At 47.3% G+C, this 20,702-nt stretch overlaps 1 protein-coding gene across 1 annotated transcript; it reads right to left on the reverse strand.

Annotated features, from left to right (window-relative positions):
• Positions 1 to 2,133: 2,133 nt before the first annotated feature.
• POLDIP3 (DNA polymerase delta interacting protein 3) lies at positions 2,134 to 20,445 on the reverse strand. The gene is made up of 9 exons (XM_039492129.1): positions 20,294 to 20,445; positions 16,906 to 17,299; positions 12,543 to 12,620; positions 9,138 to 9,233; positions 7,755 to 7,937; positions 6,995 to 7,072; positions 5,764 to 5,893; positions 4,727 to 4,793; positions 2,134 to 4,225 (listed from the first exon to the last, which is right to left on the reverse strand). Exons 1-9 carry the CDS (start codon positions 20,398 to 20,400, stop codon positions 4,051 to 4,053), a joined length of 1,308 nt encoding a protein of 435 aa, XP_039348063.1. The 5' UTR covers positions 20,401 to 20,445; the 3' UTR covers positions 2,134 to 4,050.
• Between the last annotated feature and the right edge of the window lie 257 nt (positions 20,446 to 20,702).

Consider the following 20,702-nt stretch of genomic DNA (forward strand, 5'->3'; position numbering starts at 1 on the left):
TTGGCACTCAAGCCCTGGGTTTAGCAAGCCAAAAAACAACCACTCTCCCCCCCCCCCCCAAAGTCTAAAGCAGTTGGGTAGATTCTCTAAATTAGCAAGATTAACAGAATAGGCTGATCCAGTAAGGATGGCAAGATTTGGTTTATTTAAATTATGAATAAAAATGGATATGGATAAATGATTGAACACGTTGTAGATATCATGAGAAAGGTGACCATTAGATTTAAAGTCTCAGAAATGACCAAGGTCAAGATCCCCCACTGCTACACCGTTACAGGTAACACATGACAAATGCACTTTTTTGGGGGTAACTTACTAATTATATTATAATTCTACAAATAAGGTCTGTTAGTAGAACTCACCTTTGACCCAGGCTCTCCATTACAGTATATGTATAATCCAAACATTCTCAATGGTCACACTTGAGCTCCTGGGCTGTGGGGAAATAAAAGTGTGCCATGGCCTCCTAAATAAATGTCCATGTCAGTTAAATTATCCCAGGTTTGACTTATGATCACAATGTTAATAATGTGACCATCTCTTCCTTAAACAAATACCATGAATGCATGTGTCTACATTCACATCATCCTAACGGTAAAGGAACTTCCTGTGCCAAAAATATGGAGATTAGTGACCCACCTAGACCTGTATCCTTTCTCCATCTGTGGCTGAGGCTTAGTGTATAAAATCAGAAAGCTCCTTGTTAACTGCATAATAATCTACTATGGAGAACATTTTTAGACAGAGAGACACCAGAACGCACCATGCCTTTCTGCCTTTGGAACTAACTGTGGATCAACAGTCCTCTAAAAGGATTAGTGTTACTGCAGGTTTGTCTCCATGGACCAGTACTTATAGTAGTGACAAACCCTTTCAGAGCCTTGAGGCTGCATTTTTATCAGGAAGATAAACTTTGAAAGCTTGTCCTCATGTAGGTTCTGTTTACATGCTTGCTAAGTGGTCAGTGGCCATTCTAGGGCTTGTTGCTCCACACAGTCCTGATAGTCTTAGCCAGGCTGAAGACCACCATGTTTCTTGTCAAATGGGAAAAGGAAGGTAAGCATCCACGTAAAGAGGCTTTGCAATGCAGACAACTCAAGTCTCCTGTCCTAAGGAGGCCATGATGGGCTGGGTAAATTCACCACAGAGCATATGGATGTTTAAAAATAAGGATGCAGCACAGGAATTCTTGTGGCTATCATCAAACACACACACTCCACCACTTGGAAGGTCAGTGGCCTTATAGACATTTCATCTGTCATGATAGAAATATTACTGGGAGAAAGGACAAAGTTTTCCGAGGCAGGCAGGAGAGTTGTGCTACTGTGTAAGGTTCCCAGGTTATTGTTGCCTTATTTATATTGCAGTAGCACTGAAAGACCTTACTCAGGTTCAGGGCCCATTGGGCTCGGTGCTGTCCCTGCTCCAAAAAGATTACCGTGTAAATGAACACTGGAACATATTTTCCCCTCCACTGCTACAACTGTTGTAGACCTTCATGAAGTGAGAATTGCCAAAAGGCTCAGACAGTGCATAGTTAGGATCTACTCTTTAATTGTTTGTTGTGAGCTTAGTGCTCCTGAAAGATACCTAAAAGACCTGTAAACTGAATGCCTCTCTCAGAACAGGTATGGAGAAGACAGCAGCAATGCAAACTTCTCCACATCATCTCACCAATATATTTCAACCCTGAGGGTTGTTCAGTGTGAAAGCTCCATTCATTCTTTTGCCTTCAAGCTGCCAATAATGTGGACTGACAGTGTCCATTTTGATAGTGTGGATACCTAGCTACTAAAAATTAGACCAAGACTACCAATCTCATTTCACATCATAGGACAGCAGCCAGCTATCAGCTGGTAATAATTCTGATGACATAGTGAGCTGGGCTGAACTTCAGCACCAAAGCTGTAAGGCTTTGTCATATTAGTACCAATTGCCCGAGTTGAGCCAGGCATGCACTCTCCTCCCACTGCCCCACCTTGTGTTTAACTATGTATGGCATTCACTGAACCAACACTACTGATTTGAGACTTCCCAACTTCTTTCTACCAGTGAAGCAGCAGGCTTGATTCAAAGTTCAACTGACCTGGCCTCTGTCAATTTCCTTAGTGTCTTAAGAAGTTTAGAATCCAATCTCTGTATAACAAACATTTATTCTGAAACAGATAATACATAGTCTTCTCCAAACCCTAACACTCCCTTCTCCCACCCCCTTTTATTAAAACACAGATGTCTGATGGGTGATCTAAAAGAGGAACAATTGGTGTCTCAAGCCCTTCCCCCATACACTTGCAGTTCATAAGAAGCATCCCCGACAACTGCAGTTATTTTCCAGATTCAATGAGTACTCAGAAAAGCAAGTTCTGTTGAGTCCTCAGTTCTTTCCATGACTACGAGTGAAATGGCATGAGAGAGGAATGCCGCCGGACAGAACAAAGAGTTTGCACAAGAGTGCAAAAGAAACATAGGGTCCACCAAGAAATGGAGTCTGAATCTACAATGGTACTGGACGGAGTTCACTAAAGAATATCAGCAGTGCTGACCAGAATTGGTTAGTTTCATAGCTGGAAGTATCAAGTTCAAACTTCAGCCAGATTTTGGGGTGGTTTTCACTTCCCTCTTTTCTCATAATACAATTGAAACTAATAGAGTTAGAGCTACCTGGACTTCCCAATTTTCACTGGGTTAATGCTATGCTAACAGTGGGAGCACAGCAAGTGCCACCTAGTGGCCAATCGCTCATCATAGACAAACAGTCCCTCCTTGGAAGGTACATTCTTGTGGCTCTACCTGGGGCTTGCTTGGTTTCCATGCTCTCCTCTCTGCTGTATACCTTACACTGGTTTCCCACCGGCCAACCCTCTGAGGCCATGAAGTGCATCCACGATCCTTCCAGCCCATGTACATGAGCAGCTGTTCTGCATAGCGGCCAAGCATAGCTCACGTGGAGCCCTTTTACAATTGATACTCCTTCAGAGCAGGTGGACAAGAGGATTAATTCCTGCATATTAGTACATGACTTACTTCCCAACCCACTCCTCTCCATAAAATTGGACTGGAGATGCTAGAAGGACTTCCCAGTCCCAACCCCACCCAATAAAAAAGCTCATGTCCCTACATGGACAGCAGGGGGTTGGGAGAACATGATATGACTCAACCTAATTGAAAGGAAAACACTCGATTTCTAGTGTTTCTGGTCAAAATCCCTGCTCTCACATGAAGTTAGTCCAGAAAGAAGAAGGAAAAGGCAGATCACCCTGGGGTACCCTAAGGAGCAGATATATTCACGTTACACAGAAGCCTGGGCTATTTTCTCCCCCTCAGTGTGTTACTGAATGCTGAACTTCACCAGGACAATAGCAGAGGCTTAACTGTGACAGCAGATTAGATGCAGTATATCTGCACTTGTGCATATATCCTCCCCACAGCCCAAACTCTTCCATCAGCTGATAAACAGGGGAGCTGGATTCTTCTCAGAGCCTCCAAGTGTCACAGCTGCTGATTAGCAAAGCATCTAACAGCCAGGCAGAAGTTGTATCCTACCAGGTGCACGTGAGATAAAACTGTCAAAACGCTGCTTGCTTCTGAGCATCACACCTGGCTCCACCCCAAATGCAGCAGCTTTAAAAATTAAATCTGGTATCAAGCGACAATAACAGAGGGGCTTCACCTTTCGGTCAGAGGTTGTTAGCCGGAGGACAAGAGGTGCTGTTTATCATTCCCCTTCCCTCAAAGTCTCTAGGTGCACTTTTAATAGCTGGCCACAAGGGGGTGTGGAGCAAATGAGGGAGTTACATGAGTCTATGCTTGGTAATATATCTCACTGGCAGAAGGGGGAGGTTATTCTCTTGGAAAAATGTGGAAGAAAACTCCAACTATGAAAACAGAAAATACACACATGAGAGGGAACACTACTGTACAGGAAGGTAGCGATCATAGAAAACAAAAAACACAAGGTGGGCAAACACAGTAACACCTGCGCTCCCACGTGATTCTCCCCATTCCAAGCCTTCAGCAAGTTTTCCAGTCCACTGCTCGCCTCCACTCTTCTCAGAGTTTGATTTTGAATTCTGTGGGCTGCACAGAGACAGAGGCCGCCGAGGATTTGAAGAGCGCCTTCAAAATGGTGTCAGGGTCCACCTCAGCAGGCGGATTTGAAGAGGCACCTGCACTCGACCGCCGTGGTTCTACTTCCTTCTTCACAGAGGGGGTGTCGCTTAATCGACTGCATGATGAAAAACAGACACAATAGTTAATCTCACATTACAATAAGACTACAGCAGCCTCAGATGCCACTGTTCCCCCTCCAAGACATTGGGTGTGTGGCTTCAGATATGCTTTCAGCCATGGAAGGGTTCCTGATCCCAGCCCCTCATTCCTGAGCCAGCAGGGGCTAGGGATGCCATGGAAACAGACTGCAGCACACTCAACTCAGGTGCATGCGAAGGGAACGCATTGCATTGCTCAGGAGCAATCCTGCAGCCAGTCAGGCTAGCACTGATGGGCTGTGGAAGGAGTCTCATCTTGTTTTCCTTGAGTGGAAAGGCAGCAGCTGCAATCCAGCGCTAGGTGCAGCTGAAGGGGTGTAGGTGAGAAAGGGCTACAGAGGATTTTCTTGTGAGATGAATTTACCATAGAAAAATTTTCCTCCTGCACCTCACCTCAAAAAGTCCTCCCCAAAACAGAACCTACAAATTCTTTTGGCTCTTCCACCCTGAGCACTTACAGCAAGATTGGCTGATCTGATGTGATGACGTTCCCGTTCATGTGAAGGTTGCACTTCATTGGCTGCCCTAAAAAAACCCAAAACCAAATTTCATATCCCCAACAAGGCAAGAACCCAGAAGCATTACACTGACGTGCAGACAGAGGTGAGCGGATGCAGCCCCACATATTGGGGAATTGTGGGGAGCCATTAGAGACAGCAGCTTCACTCTTGAGTCATGGCAAAGTCAGAGCACTTGCAAGCAGCAGTGGAGCTACCGTAAGAGCTTAATGCAATTACAACACTCTAGCACCATCATAACAGCTGGCCGAGCAATTACAGAGTAGGCTGTAATGGTTTAGCAAAAATGCAGGAGAATCTCCGGTTCTGAGCTGCTTGCACCTTAAGTGACTTTGCTCGCTAGGATAAAGTTACAAGAGCCATCAATCCTCAAGTTCAAGGGCAAAGAGCAAGTGAATAACCATCTAGAGTCAGCAATGAATTTCTATCTACAATAATATATCGGTAAATTGTATTAGCTGAATCACTGTACTATTCAAAATCCATACAGAGACTGATATTCATTTTTGCAGCCCCCTGATTTCAAAAATGCTTTGGCTGTGCCTTGAGGCCTTTGCAAAAAACAGGGGTTCGTCATACTGCCCAAGCAGGGACACTATGCCTTCCTGTGAAGTGTCCAGCATTGGCTGGGGTCAGAGGCAGGCTACTGGATTAGATGCACCAATAGTTTTATCTGGTGGGGAGAATTTTGTGTTTTTAACTTCAGCGGAAGCCACATGCAACCTCTGAGCTAGACCGCTCCCCTAGGGGAATAGATTTTGAAAACAACACTGATGGACAGTAGAGATACTCAACTACCTACATAAAACCTGTAGCATTGAACCCCAACCCCCTTTATTCAGCTCTCAGTAGCATTCCCTGACACACTCCCTCCTTGAGCAGCACAAGACTCTGAATTACCTTCTGAAATCTGCACCGAGCTGGAAAGCCTTTGATTGATTCATGCACCCGACCTTCAACTCCAGCCTCAAACTTACCATCTAAGCATCTGTTGTTGTATTTCTTATATGCTGTGATGGCATCTTCCTTCTTCACAAAGACCACTTCAGCCACTCCAGGGTGCACGAGACGGGCTCGCTTTAGAGCGCCACACACACAGAACAGCTCCTGAGGACAGACAGCAGGTCAAGGCTGTGCTTGCTGTCAGTGCCACATTAGAGTTACTGCTTTGATCTGACGGTCTTACCATGGTGGGCCAGGCTCAGAAAGAGGGCCCCCACATCCACAGCTGAGTAGTTCAAGACTCTGGGAGTGAAATAGCTAGCAGTCTAGAGATACCTACTATGGTATAAGTCAGTGGTGGGCAACACTGCGGCCCATCAGGGTAATGTAACTGTGGGCCGCAAGACATTTTGCTGACGTTGACCGTCCACAGGCATGGCCCCCTGCAGCTCCCAGTGGCTGCGGTTCGTCATTCCTGGCCAATGGGAGCTGCAGGAAGCAGCGGGCTGCCGGGATGTGCTGGCTGCCGCTTCCTGCAGCTTCCGTTGGCCGAGGATGGCAAAAGCGACCACTGGGAGCTGCGGGGGGACCGTGCCTGCAGACAGTCAATGGCAGGAAAAATGTCTCAGGGCCCGTAATCAGATTACCCTGATGGGCTGCAGGTTGCCCACCACTGGTATAAGAACTTGGTGTAACACTACTGCAGGATGAAGTGTTCAAGGTTACTTCAGTCATAGCATAGGAAATAACTGAAAAAATTCATAGCATAGGAAATAACTGGAGTTAAACCCAGTAACCCCTCTCTGTCTAACTGAAAGAGAGAGGAAGGTTTTTCCAAAGTGGGATTAAAAGGATTTCCATGTTTTTCATTTCTCAAAGGAACACAAATTAAAATTCTAATCAGCTGGGGGCCTATGTTTAGTGCTCAGGGGCTGGGAGCACAAGGGAGGCTTACTATGAGCAAGTACTGTGGAGGTTTTGGGTGTGGAGGGTGGGCAGTAGAAGGGTGAGAACAATGCCATGTATCCCTTGAAATCAACTCCTCCAGCCAACTAGACATGGTCTCAATGCACCCTAAAAGGGATTTTTCTTCAGCGTAAAGGTTAAGAAGTGGACGGTAGGGAACTCTCAGAACTCTTCCAAAAAAAAAAAAAAAAAGTGCCAACCCCTGCACTAACACAAAATGTGGCTAGTGCAATCAAATCTATGGAGAGGGGCATGTGGGAAATTCTAGCCACACAGAACCCAGCAATAAATGTCACTCACAACAATGTCTTCCTCTGTGACTCTGGGGTGCAGATTGTTCACAGTCATCTTTGTACCTTCCAAAGGGCTGAACACCGGCTGCCAACACAAAGAAGAGCATATCATATGCAGAAGGACAGAGTAAAAGACATCAGAGAAGACATCATGGCAGAGAAAGCATGAATAAACTGAAGCAAATAGGGCCCTAGGGAAGGCAAATGGGAGAAGGGAGAGGGAAAAACAATGCTGAGAAGCTAAGACAGTACTAAGCTCCCTCAAACCTAGCCCAACTGGTCTTTACAGATAAAACCCATCTTTCCTGCTGATAGGTCTCTGAAGTTATTTTTCCATCTCAACCCCAAGTGTGACCATTAGTTTAGCCCTGCACATGTAAACAGTCAGTTAAATCTCAAATCCCATTGGTTCCTGAAGTCACCACTGGTGTCAAAGTAACCACCCATTTCTTATCTTTTATCCTAGCAACATGGATTCTGCCAGGACTTCTGGGGGACAGAAAATTCAACAAAAACATCAAGATAGGAAGCCCAAACGTTCCCCCTTCTTACTGTTTAGCAATAAATGAGGATTCATAGACAGATTCAGCTTTAAAATGCCTGGAAGTGGGTTCTAGTCACCTAGATTGGCTTGACCCTCTAACAAATCCCATGTTGAGGGTGTGGAAGGGAGATGTGGAGGCAAGCTCTCCATCCAGCCCATCTAGACAGATTTTAGAGGTGTAGAGGGTCTCCACTAGAAGGCAGACCCCTTATCTTGTACTCACCTCAACAGGTGCTGGTTCTTTTGGTGGTTCCTCCTTGGTCACCAAGGTCCGGGACATGTTTGTCAGGGCCTTTGTCCGAATGGGAGAGAGAGGTGCTGGGGGGGCTGTATAGGTGTCATTCTGGACCACTTTGGTGAGGGGGACGGTCTTGGAAAGAGAGAACTTATTGCCACTCAGCCCAGCCTAAACAAAGGGTGAATAACAGCATCCTTGAAAGATGTAACCTTCTCAAGCAGAAATCCCTTTTCAAGCAGCAATTGCCAGGGAGAGTTACCAACACACACTGAGGTGCTGTCACACCCTCCCAGTCTGATGACTTTATGAGCTACTGGAGACTCTCAGCAGCTCCACCCCTGGCTGGGGAAATCAGCTAAAGCACTTAGGGATGCATTTAGCCCTAAACACAATCATCACCGCTCCTTGCGGACAAGCACTGTTAAAAGGTACTTGTTTTCACACTGCAGTAGTAAAGCTCAGTTAAGAAGGATTTTCATTTTGCATCATTCATCCTGAAGATCCCAAAGCACTTTTCAAACTGCCTGCAGAGATCACTCATCCATTAAGATTCATCTATCTATCTATGGGCTAGAATGCAGTGGCCATTCTTCTCCAGAAACACTAACCTAGTATCACAGGAAGAGATGTGAAGAATAACATCTCCAACTGGGGGCTGCTTGGGGAGTTTTCGGTCAGCAGAATATAATGATCATGCTTGGAATGTGGTCAGTATATTGGAACTAACATCTCTACTCTCGCAAAAAAACATCCAGGAATTTTTAATGATCTCAAGTGGTCAGCAGCTCAGTTTTAAATCTTAGTCAGATGCTGGCAACTCCAGGAGCTAAGTGGCATTGATTCAGCACTGACTTAGATGGACCAAACCAGATTGTGCCAGGACAGCCACATCTATTTGCCTGCTTTTCCACTCTCCCCCAGATGGTTGGTGCCTGCGGATAGGCAGCCAGCTGCAATTTTGCAATGCAAGAGGATCTCTCTCTCTAGTTGTCCAGTCTGGGATCAGTGGGACCAGCAAGTTTCCACTACTCGCATGCTCAGGCAACGATGAGCCAGGTTCAAGGAACTATTCCCCACAAGGGGAAGACAGCCGAAAGCCAACATGCAGGAATCTCCTACCAGTGATGGTAAACAGTCATTCTGGCTGCAAAAGGCTTGTAACAACGTACGGAGGCCAAAGCGGACTCCTCTGACCTGCAAGGTAAAGCTGGAAGCACAGGCATGAAGGAAAGGGAGGGGCTGAGGGCAAACACATTCCAAGGGGATCTTTTACATACTTTAAAAGAACATAAGCCCTGTAAAGCTGCAGCCTGCGTGTCCACCCAAGGTGAGCATGGTGTGGTGGGGACTGTTGAGACACTCCCTTACCGCGTTGTGCAGGAAGCTGTTTGTGGTGGTGATTTTCATCTGTTTGCTAGGAAGGGGAGATACGCTTTCATCATCATCTTCCATGTCATACAGGCCCTAAAGACAAACAGCAAGCAAACAATAGTCTCACAAGGGCGTGGTTTTACTTTAGATGGCACCATGCCCATCACCTTCCCCTCCCCAACTCCAGCCGCCTGAGGAACAGACCTGCTCACTGTCAGAGAGATGGTAGCAACAACCACAGTCTGTGCCTTGCTCCTGCCCTCACAACTCAGTGACAAAGAGCTGAGGTTGGATAAATCTGATTCGAAAAGCAAGTGAACACAAGAGTGCTCTCGCAATGACACTTCTTCCTCAGGGATGTCACAGCAAAGAGAGTTCTCCAAAAATACTGCAGTACATACAGATTTCTGAATCCCTGGACATTATGTGGACTCATGGACAACATTAATACAGTGAAGATTTAGTGCCTGCTGTTCCTTAGCATCCTGCCAGCTATCAGCCTAAAGCATATGTACATGACTTTTTGGTAAGCAGATGGCTGCAAAATGCATGCGAGCCCAAAATTCCTTTTGAATAAACTGTGTTCTTCAACACACTAGATGCCTGTCTGGTCCCAGAAAACACTGTGCTGAGGAGGTCGACATTCTTTGTTGCTGAATGAACAATTCATTTCCAAGCTTCGTTAGATGCTTTGAATCCCTACCCTCAACACTGCAGGGAACTCCCAAATACTTTCATTACATTGTAGCCAATACTGTTTTTAAGGGGAAACATAAATGCATATGGTTGTTTCCAAAACACAAAGCCAAGATACCTGCCCAAAGAGCTTATAATTCAACTCAAACACAAAGATGTACGGTATATCTTGACTTTAGTAAAGCTTTTGATACTGTCTTGCATGAGAGTCTCATAAACAAACTAGGGAAATGCAACCTAGATGGAGCTACTATAAGGCGGGTGCAAAACTGGTTGGAAAACCGTTCCCAGAGAGTAGTTATCAGTGGTTCACAGTCATGCTGGAAGGGCATAACGAGTGGGGTCCCGCAGGGATCAGTTCTGGGTCTGGTTCTGTTCAATATCTTAATCAATGATTTAGATAATGGCATACAGAGTACACTTATAAAGTTTGCAGACAATACACCTCTACCCCGCTATAACGCTGTCCTCGGGAGCCCAAAAATCTTACAGCGTTATAGGTGAAACCGCATAATATTGAACTTGCTTTGATCAGCCAGAGCGCTGCTTTACCATGTTATATCCGAATTTGTGTTATATCGGGTCGCATTATAATAGGGTAGAGGTGTACCAAACTGGGAGGGGCTGCAAGTGCTGCAGAGGATAGGATTAAAATTCAAAATGATATGGACAAACTGGAGAAATGGCCTGAAGTACATAGGATGAAATTCAATAAGGACAAATGCAAAATACTCCATTTAGGAAGGAACAATCAGTTGCACACATACAAAATGGGAAATGACTGCCTAGGAAGGAGTACTGTGGAAAGGGATCTGGGGGTCATAGTGGACCACAAGCTGATTATGAGTCAACAGAGTTACTCTGTTGCAAAAAAAGTGAACATCATTCTGGGATGTATTAGCAGGAGTGTTGTAAGCAAGACACGAAGTAATTCTTCTGCTCTGATTAGGCCTCAACTGGAGTATTGTGTCCAGTTCTGGGTGCCACATTTTAGGAAGGATGGAGACAAATTTGAGAGAGTCCAAAGAGCTACAAAAATAATTAAAGGTCTAGAAAACATGACCTATCAGGGAAAATTGAAAAAACTGGGTTTGTTTAGTCTGGAAAAGAGAAGACTGAGAGGGGATATGATAACAGTTTTCAACTATGGAAAAGGTTGTCACAAGGAGGAGGAAGAAAAATTGTTCTTAACCTCTGAGGAAAAGACAAGAAGCAATGGGCTTAAACTGCAGCAAGGGAGGTTTAGATTGGACATTAGGAAAAACTTCCTGTCAGGGTGGTTAAGCACTGGAATAAATTGCTTAGGGAGGTTGTGAAGTCTCCATCATTGGAGATTTTTAAGAGCAGGTTAGACAAACACCTGTCAGAAATGGTCTTGATAATACTTAGTCCTGCCACGAGTGTAGGGGACTGGATTTGATAACCTCTCGAGGTCCCTTACAGTTCTATAATTCTATACTCAGGGAAACAGTTCACAAAGTGTGGAGATCAGTGAAGAAAGAATCTGCAAAAGAAGTAGGTTTGAGGAGGACACAGGTTCTGGTTGGGCATAGGAAATAGGAGTCTGTTCCAAGCATAAGGTGCAGTAATGAAGAAAGCATGAAGGCAAGAGATGCAGCAGGACTGTAAGAAGAGGGATAGTTGGATGAAATGAGAGCAGAAGTGTTGGTAGGGATGGAGTTGTGAGGAACACTGAGGATGAGGACAAGAGACTTGTATCTGACATGGATGGAAAGAGAAAGTTGGTGAAGGGATTCACGGAATGCAGCAACATTGCCAGAAGAAAGGAAGAAAGAAGTGTTCTAACCAATGGCATTCTGGGCAGATAGGGGTGGGGAGTAAATTAAGAGGTAAGACCAAAGAAGGCCAGGGAGAAGGTAATTACACTAATCAAGGCGAGAGATGACCAAGACATGAAAAAGGTTTTACCATAGCTATGAAGAGGAAAAAATAGATTTGAGAGATATTGTAGAGGAAAACCCCAAAAGAAACAAGAGCCTGGGTACAGAAGAAGAAAGAGAAAAGAATCAAAGGGGATGAGAATGTTACAAGTCTGGCTGGTGCTAAAGCTTTCAAATGCAAATATGGTAAAAGAAAGTGACAGCACAGAGTGCCAGATGTCTCCCTCAGACCTCTAGAGGAGGTGTGCTCAGTTAATGAATACAGAAACTACCAGGCTAAATCACAGCACTGGTCAACGTAATCCAGCATTCTGCCTCATCAGGGTCCAGTATTCAGAACTTCTGAGAAGGGGGAACCCCCCACATAATGCACCTGGTCATTTGTGAACAGACCACAATCAGATCCAGCCTAGCAGGCTGGATGTTGGACTAAATGGACCAACTGCATGATCTGGTGTGATATTACCAACGATTTTGTGACAAGAGTCTGGAGGGAAGGGACACAGGAGAGGATTCTGCAAAGAAACTTTAAAACTCAGAAAGGCAAAGGTTGTAAATACCACCCTGTATTCTCAGAACTGTCATGTACGATAGCTACAATATAAAAGGTCCCTTTTATTTGACCTCTCCTCCTTCTACCTTCTTCACAAGAGTCAAGGTGTGAAAGAACTTTCAAATTCCTCCCTTTCCAGGATACTGGAACCCAGAGGAAAATGAAAGGTGCCCCTGTCACATTTACTAATCCTTGGGGAAAACACATAACAACAAGTGGATAGTACCAGAACTGCCAATGAATGGAACTCACCTGTCTCTGTGTGTGGTTGTTCACTACATTGATCCTCATTCCTGCAGGATGAGAGTGTCCTGGGACTGCAGCCTTCTGCTGTGGTATCAGAGGAAAGAAACAGCCAAAGTATTAACACCAGAATCTGCCAGTCCCAGTCTCAAAATAGGGCAGCCATTTGTTCATTTCAAGAATACTTAAACAAGACTCACACCCCTGCTCTCATATATACCATGGCACGACATGGTAGGACATAGAGACAAAGCCTCAGTTAGAAGGCACAGAAGAGACAGAATAATGCAGAATCTTTTTTTTTTCTGCAGTAAGTGTTCAGCATGACACACCAGCCCAAAACAACAAAGGAATTAAGAGCCTAGGTAAAGGATTTATAACTGCCAATTACGTGAGCTTTGACTTAAGATCAGCGGGAGATGAATTTAAAACCTGCAAGGCTAAGATCAGACTTATGCATATACAAATATTAAATACAGCTAAGTGACAGGATCTGCAGACTGCCCTTCTTTGGTGCTGTGGGAAGCAACAGTGCATATAACCACATTTTATGGTATTGTCCAGAAAGCTACACCCTAAGGATCAAAGTAATTCAAAAGTTCTGTTCTATATCAAGCATGAACTTATCCCTACCCTAGTATGAAGTTTTGCTTGAAGCTAATGCTGCACAAGATGGTACAGCTGGTCCTTTCAGCAGTCTGACCAGTTACCACCCTGTGCGACTGGAATAAACCCAGGGTCTACAACAGGGGTCTCAAATACGCGGCCCACAGGAGCCCCCCGCCCTACCCCAGTGTTTACCTAGAGCGGCTCTGGCCCAGCACACACCGGGGGCAGGGCAGGCTTCCTGCCTGCCCTGTGGGAAGGAGGGGCACAGGGTGTGTGTTGATGTTGCTTCAGGCACCGCCCCCAGCAGCTCCCATTGGCCGCGGTTCCCTGTTCCCAGCCAATGGGAGATGCTGGGGGTGGTGCCTGAAGCAACAGCAATACACCCCTGCGCCTCTCCTCACCCACGTTCCAGTACATGCTGGGCCAGAGCCCGCCCCCTGAACCTCGCCTGCAGTCGAACACCCTGCCCTGAGCCCCTTGCCGCACCCCTCCTGCACCCCAACCCACTGCCCTGAGCCCCCTGCTGCACCCAACCCCCTGCCGTACCCTGAGACCCCTGCCGCACCCTGCACCCCCACCCACTGCCCTGAGCCCCCTGCCGCACCAAACCCCCTGCCATACCCTGAGCTCCCTGCCGCACCCCGCACCCCATCCCACTGCCCTGAGCCCCCTGCTGCACCCCTCCTGCACCCCAACCCCCTGCCGCACCCCTCATCCATCCTGCACCCCACACCCCAACTCCCTGCCCTGAGCCCCCTGCCGCACCCCTCATCCCTCCTGCACCCCACACCCCTCCTGCACTCCCTGGAGGCAGGGAGGGGATGGAGTTGGGGTGGGGATTTCGGGGAAGGAGTTGGAATGGGGGCAGGGAAGGGGTGGGAAGAGGTGGGGCGGAGCCTCATGGAAGGGGTGGGGTGGGGGCAGGGCCGAGGGCAGCAGGGGGCAGGTGTCAGTAATGCGGCCCTTGGGCCAATATACTAGTCTTCATGTGGCCCTCATGGTCATTTGAGTTTGAGACCCCTGGTCTACAACTTCACCATTCCATAACTGAAGGTTCCTTTTCTGGAATATTGGGTCTCTTAACAGTTTAGCAGCCATCTTGGAAAGCAGTATGTAACTTGTCCAGGACAGTGGGGCTAATATTCCCTTTGCAAAAGTAGCATGGGAACTTTTAATAATCACAACCAGTCAGAGCCTCAGTTTTGCATTTCTAGAAGGCAGCATCTCCTGCAGCACAGCTCCCTCTAGGCTCCTTCTCTGCCACTGATTCAGATTCAGAGGGAATGTCTTCCCTACTAAACCACCAACACCACTTCCTGCAGCACCCTGAGGTTTCCTTGGAGGCCTCTCATTCAGGTAATGATCAAGATCTATTTTCCATTCATGTCAGAGATCTGACAAGATTGCATCCCAAGGCAACATGGCTGTCTGCTCGATGGGACCAGGACAGTTTAGTTTGTGGGTTGTGAACAGGGGCATTGCAAACAGCTGGGAATTTTGGCAAAACCTGTGAAGAATCTTAGATCACATGTAGGGTTTCCTCTGTGGTTTTAGTTATGTGATTTCATGTTGTTTTTAACTCGACTATGCACAATTCCAGCAGTTCTCAAACTGTGGGTTGGGACCCCAAAGTGGGTTGTAATCCCATTTTAATGGGGTCACCAGGGCCAACATTAGACTTGCTGGGACCCAGGGCTGAAGCTGAAGTCTGAGCTCCCACCCCCCTACATGGGACAGCGGGGCTGGGGCTGGGGCTCCATCCCTCCTACCCCTAAGGTCATGTAGTAATGTTGTTGTCATAAGGGGGTCGCGGTGCAATGAAGTTTAAGAAGCCCTGCACTACTCCTCAGTCAGCTCAGTAGGGCAAGAGGAGTCTGTCAAAAATATCAGTAAGGGCATTAAAGTAGACCAAGTTTTCAGAAGCCACTTAAATCTTATAGTGTGCACTGCAAGCGTCTTAACACCTCCCAGCCGAGAGCTCTGTACACATCCCTTTACCTTAACTGCCAAGGATTGCTGTAAGTGTCAACTATTTGAATAATCAATGACTATGGGAAGCTTTACTGTACTGTGATTAATGCATCACACTACCATGTGAGAGAGCCAGCTTCTATCCTTTGGTCCAGTCTCTCACTCCCCAGGCTGGCAAGGACTGGGAACTATGCAGAGGTAATGTGCAATTTCTCCAAAAAGAGTCTTATTCAGTCCTCCAAATTCAAGGGGGAAATGGCTTTTCCTAGCAGACATGGGAAGCAGCTGAAAAGAGTGGTCAGGTAAGAGATTCAGCAAAAGGTTTTGGTAGCTGTAGTGCTCATCCTAGGGAGGAGGACAGTTTAGCAGCCAGAAGGGGTCAGGATCAGGTTATAAGTTCCTTTTATCATGTGCGGAGGTTTGCTGCTCTCCCCCGGCACCTTTCCTTTTAGCTGTCCAGCATCCTCTCCTCCTTTACAGTGACATCTGGGTCTACTCACTGCATTAAGTGCACGTGTAGTTCATTGGGTAGCCTGGCAGGTGATAAGTGGCACTGAGGTCCGGGAGAGTTAGCTGAGATTCACGTTACCTGAGGGCAGTGTTGGATTACCACACAGGCCCACAGAGCCTGTGCCCAGGAGCCCCATCCAATGTGGGGGCCCCTGCAGGAGCACTGGAACTCTGGCCCTCCACCCCTGTTTCTCCTCTCCCCCCAGGGTCCTGCCACCCTGCTCCTCCTTTTTCCCGAGGCCCTGCCCGCTGGCCAGACTGGCAGCTGGAGCCCAGTGATCATATTCCCCCCGCCTCCTTGTGCGGGGCTGGCCTGGGCCCTGCTGCTGCTCACCCCCAAGCACCACCACTCTTCTCTCCCCCCCCAATCCCTTTTTGGCAAAACCGGCCATTTATCCCATTTCAGCCAGGTCACAGGGCCTTGGCGGAGGAAAGGGAGGAGCATGAGGGGGCCCAAATATTCTTTGTGCCCAGGGCTCCAAATAAATCTTAATCCACCTCTGCCTGAGGGTGGATGGGAAAGGTTGTATCCATGGCAAGGGGGTAAAGTCAGAGTTCAGTGAGCAGAGGAAAGGTGGCAGGCGAATCAGTTGGTTATATTGAAACTGGGACAAAACCTGAGTTTTGTAATTTGTCAAGTAACTAGGCCACTTCCTGAAAACGAGAACTTTCCTGCTAAAACAGGTCATCATCAGCTTGTGCTGGAAAAGGGCTGGAATAGAAGAGTAGATGATGAAATTAAGACCAAAAATGTGGATATCTGTTATAAATGCAAATAACTGCATATTCTAACTTGTAATCTAATTCTTGAAGACAGTCCTATCCAATTAACAGAACATCCAACCATGCTGTCCAGATGGGTGTTTTGCTGATGATCAGCAGTGTAGGAGTTAATGATGATACTTATATTTTCCTCAGATTTTTTCTGGGCAAGATGGGGGTGCTTCATACCTCTCACTGATACTACTTCAGTCTGTCTGAAGACTCAGAACGCTGCCTTAGTCACATGTAGAAGATTTTATTGGCCACTAGAAGGACCAGAATCACTTTTGCTTACATGAAAGCTCAGATTTTGCAAAAAACACTCCAAATACCAAAAATCCACAGACACCATAAAACCCAGCATGCCTATTTCAGTGTCTGGGTTAAAATTCATCACTATGGTTCCCACACTCCTCCTCTGTAATCATTTGGATTCATCTATCCAACCGTTATGATTGTAACTGGCCTGTCATAGCACAGATGGTGGGGATCAAGTGATAGGATAGCAGTGACTACCTACCTGAATTGTCTTGGTGATCTTCATGGCTGGGGTCACTGTCCCCACAGATGGACTTACAATTGCAGCAGTAGGAGCACTCCTTTTCAAGCTGATCTTCTCTCTGGCATCTATCACTTTGGTCACCTTCTCAGCAGGCACACTCTGCTGCTTGCGGGAATTCAGCATTTCCCGGGCATCCTGCACTTTCCCTTTGATTTTGAACCGAGCATCTTTCTGAAGCAGTTTCTCCCGAGCATCTTTAACTCCCAGTTTCTGTCGGGCATCTGTGAGGCCAATCTTTTGCCGGGCATCAAACGTCCTTTGGAAGCTGATGGTTGGCGTTGGTCTACTTAGAAGAGTTTGCTGGATCCCAATTCGAGATCGAATGCCTCCAAATACTGGCCTGCTGTTCAGTCTGGAAAAAGAAATTTCAGACTGATAAAGCAGGTTATAACATTAATGGTAGCATTTCTGTGGGTGCAAACAAAACCCTGTATTCCCAAACAGAACCCCGCATATGCATGTGCATATACAGAACAGCAGCAGAGTGATATTCCAATAGTCTATTTAATCTAAAGGTCCTAGGTGTTTTATAAGCTGATTTATAAACTATATATATGATATGCAAAAGGCAAACAACAAGATTTTAAAAAATGGGTTCCTAAGTCCATACTTAAGCAGCTATAAATGCTGAACATACAGAAGCTCCCATCTAAGCCCTTATGACTTCAAGGGTTGTTATTTTGGGGGAACCATGCAAGGACCAAAAGGACAGAAACAGCTTTCCATGCTTTTGGATTCTACACGTCCTTCAACATGTTCTTTGTAACACACTATGCCCTGGCAGAAAAACAAAATTAACCTGTATTGACATCTTTTCAAGAATTCCTGTCAGACAGACACAAGTTATGTTTTCCTGAAGTGCGTGACCCTCAGATGTTAGGATGTGTGAGTGGCTTATGCCATTCTCACTTCAATTCACCCAATTCCAGTATTAGCATCAGAGCAGAATTATACAGACTGCTATCTACTTAACGCTGTTGAAATCAGCCAGGATTCTCTGTATTGAAGATTAAGTTAAATCAGTGTTTTCGAGAGAGCAAGGGTTAAAGGAAAAAGTAGGTGGTATGATGACTGTCACTTTTCTGTAGAGAATCACTCCTGTAGTAACTGAATGATGCCCTAATACAGGAGAAATCAGTAACCACATCACTCCATATAACTCTGTTCCTGTTAGTACAAATTCTACTTAACAGCTTGATTGTGACAAATAAAATAAGAGTTATCACTTTCATAATGTTTGAGTGGGCAAGCAGATTTTATGCCTAGACTTTTGAATGTTCATGACAATCTTGCAAGGCTGTATTAAACAGCATTATATAGTAATACAAATTAATTCTGCTTGCCAAATACTAAGTAAGGCATATTAGCTGGATCAGAGAGCTTACAATCTATGTCAGCCACCATGAACAAGGAATAGACAAGGCACAAATGTTCACGTAAGGGATGCTGTTGACAGATTACTGCTGAGCAAATGAAGGTTGTAAGGATTCCGGTTAAGAAGGGTTTTGAAAGAGAGAGGAAGTGCTTGGTGTAATAAAGGGCATAAGACTGTCCCAAGCATGCAGGAAAGCTTGAATGAAGGGACAAAGCCAAGGCCTTGGCTAGACTAGGATTTAAAAGTGTGTTAAAATGTACTAGCCAAGTAGTTCTCAATCTTTTGGGGCTCAGGATCCATTTGTAAATGTTTATGACTTGTCACAACCCAGTAAATAGTCTGGGGGTGGAGGTCCTGGGGTGGTTTCAGTCAGATCCTGCCCGAGGGGGGTGTGTGTGTGTGTATTGGGTCCTGCCCAGCACTCACCCACAGTGGCAGCTCCTGTGCTGTGGGGCTGGCTGGGTTTGGCTCTCCGCTCCAGGCATTGCAACCTCTGGGGTTGCAGTGCTGGTCTGGTCTGGTCCCGCCCCCATGACTGGACCAAATTTGTGAGTGGAGTTCTGACCTGGCTCATAGGGTTACAGCATGGCTCACTCAAATTTGGACTGTTGAGGCTCCCGTCATCATGACAGCTGGGCCCTGGGACCACAGAGGTTGTAGTGCCTGGAGCAGGGAGGCAAGCCCAGCCAGCCCTGTGGGACAGGAGCTGCCACGTGTCCCTCTGAAACATTCTCGGAACCCAATTTCTTGCAACCCAACCCATGGGTTGAGAAATGCTGCACTAGTCAATATGCGTAAGCTAACCTGTTGTAGAAGATGATGCTAGACAAGACAGTATAGACTTTAACTCATCCACCTTAGCACGTGTTCAAGTCTAACCTACCTCTCCCCAAACTAAAACCATGGGAGTAGATTGGATTGCCCAGGAAGAGCAGAGAGAGAAGTGAAGCATGGACAGGGTCTTGAGGGGCATCAAGTGTCTGAGGCTAAAAGGAAGGTCAAAAGCAGCCACAGGAGAAGGTAGCTGGGCAGGAAAATCAAGAGGGCACATAGGCCTTGTCTACACTAGATATATACTTGCTATGCTAAGAATCATTCTCACCTCCTAACTACCTTATAACACACTTCACATCCACAAGTCCGCTGAATAGTTTTGCAGGTAAGAAGGAGACTATGATTTTTCAGATCTGTTTAGTCTGAATCATTTCAGCCTTAACTCCTGCCAGTGTGGTTGCAGACTAGCCCAAATATTTAAACTAGGCCTTCCATGTCCCACTGCTTCTGGGAGCTGTGCCGGGAACTGCAGGCAGGGTACCCAAGAACACAGAAAAGGTGGAGTCCTACACATAAAGCAGTGTGTGCTAGCGTGGCTGCAGGGCAAACCTGCAATAGTTACTGAATCTTTCAGCACAGCTAGTGTGGACTGGCTGAACCCTTTATGCTTAGCCTGGTTCAGTTCTCCAGTGTAGACAAAGCCGCAGTAGGGGAGGCCGAGAGAAGAGCGGTGGAGCAGCAGTCTCGGGAGGCAGCAGGGGAACAGGAGCCCTTTGCCCTGGCAGGGAGGGGGCTTGCGCAGGCGGAGGCAGGAAGCTACAGGGGGGCTAGGTGAGCACGGGGAAAGGGCAGGGCGCCCCCCGTGCTAGGGGCTCAGCGGCCCCCGCGGCACTGCCAGGCTGCCGGCCCCAGGCGGGAGAGGCCGGTCCCGCACGCCCGGGGGGGGGCGAGCCGCCGCCGCCCAGCTGCCCCCCGCCCCGAATCTCTATCCCCCCCATCCGCTCTGACTGACAACAAGGCCAGCCAATTAGCATCTAGAGAGGGGTCCCAGGGGACAGCGACTCAGCCAATGGGAAGTCGGGGGTGTGAGAAGAAGGCGGGCGCCGCTGGAACAGGCCCGGGCCGGGGCGATAGTGGGGCTCGGGGTCCCGCCGGTGACTCCCCGGCGCGCTGCGTCCCGGGCCCCCGGCCGCTCACCTCCCCTTCACCGTCACACCGCGCTTCCGGATGAGCTCGTCCAGGGACAGGTCCGCCATCTTGTCGCGGGGCCCAGAGACAAGACGCAGCGAGCGAGGCCCGGACATGAGATTAAACTACTTCCGCTTCCCCTCCCAGCTCCGCGCGGCAACGGCGCGCGCCGCAAAGAGGACGAGAAGGAAAGGCGCGCGGTTCCCACAATCCTGTGCGTCCGAAGACCCCATATTTGCATACGCGACGGCGATTACCCTGGACGATTTCTACCCCGAAAACAAAGCTCACGCTGAAAAGAGACACGGGTGGAAGCGTCAGGAGGGTCTGGAACCGCGGCCTGGCTTGATCTGAATCCGGGGTGGAACTGCAGCCTTGCTCACCCTGACTGAAATAGTATCCGTGTCGGCTCCCCCCT

The sequence above is a fragment of the Mauremys reevesii genome, linkage group 1 (genome assembly GCF_016161935.1).
Source record: "Mauremys reevesii isolate NIE-2019 linkage group 1, ASM1616193v1, whole genome shotgun sequence".
Lineage (NCBI taxonomy): Eukaryota > Metazoa > Chordata > Testudines > Geoemydidae > Mauremys > Mauremys reevesii.

Excerpts from the sequence above, each read along its gene's own strand:
- POLDIP3 (XM_039492129.1), bottom strand. The coding sequence starts at position 20,400 with ATGTCCGGGCCTCGCTCGCTGCGTCTTGTCTCTGGGCCCCGCGACAAG. Across the intron at positions 7,938-9,137 it reads ACAGCTTCCTGCACAACGCG|GCTGGGCTGAGTGGCAATAA; the intron begins GTAAGGGAGTGT and ends CCCTTTGTTTAG. Across the intron at positions 4,226-4,726 it reads TCAGATCAGCCAATCTTGCT|TCGATTAAGCGACACCCCCT; the intron begins GTAAGTGCTCAG and ends TTCATCATGCAG.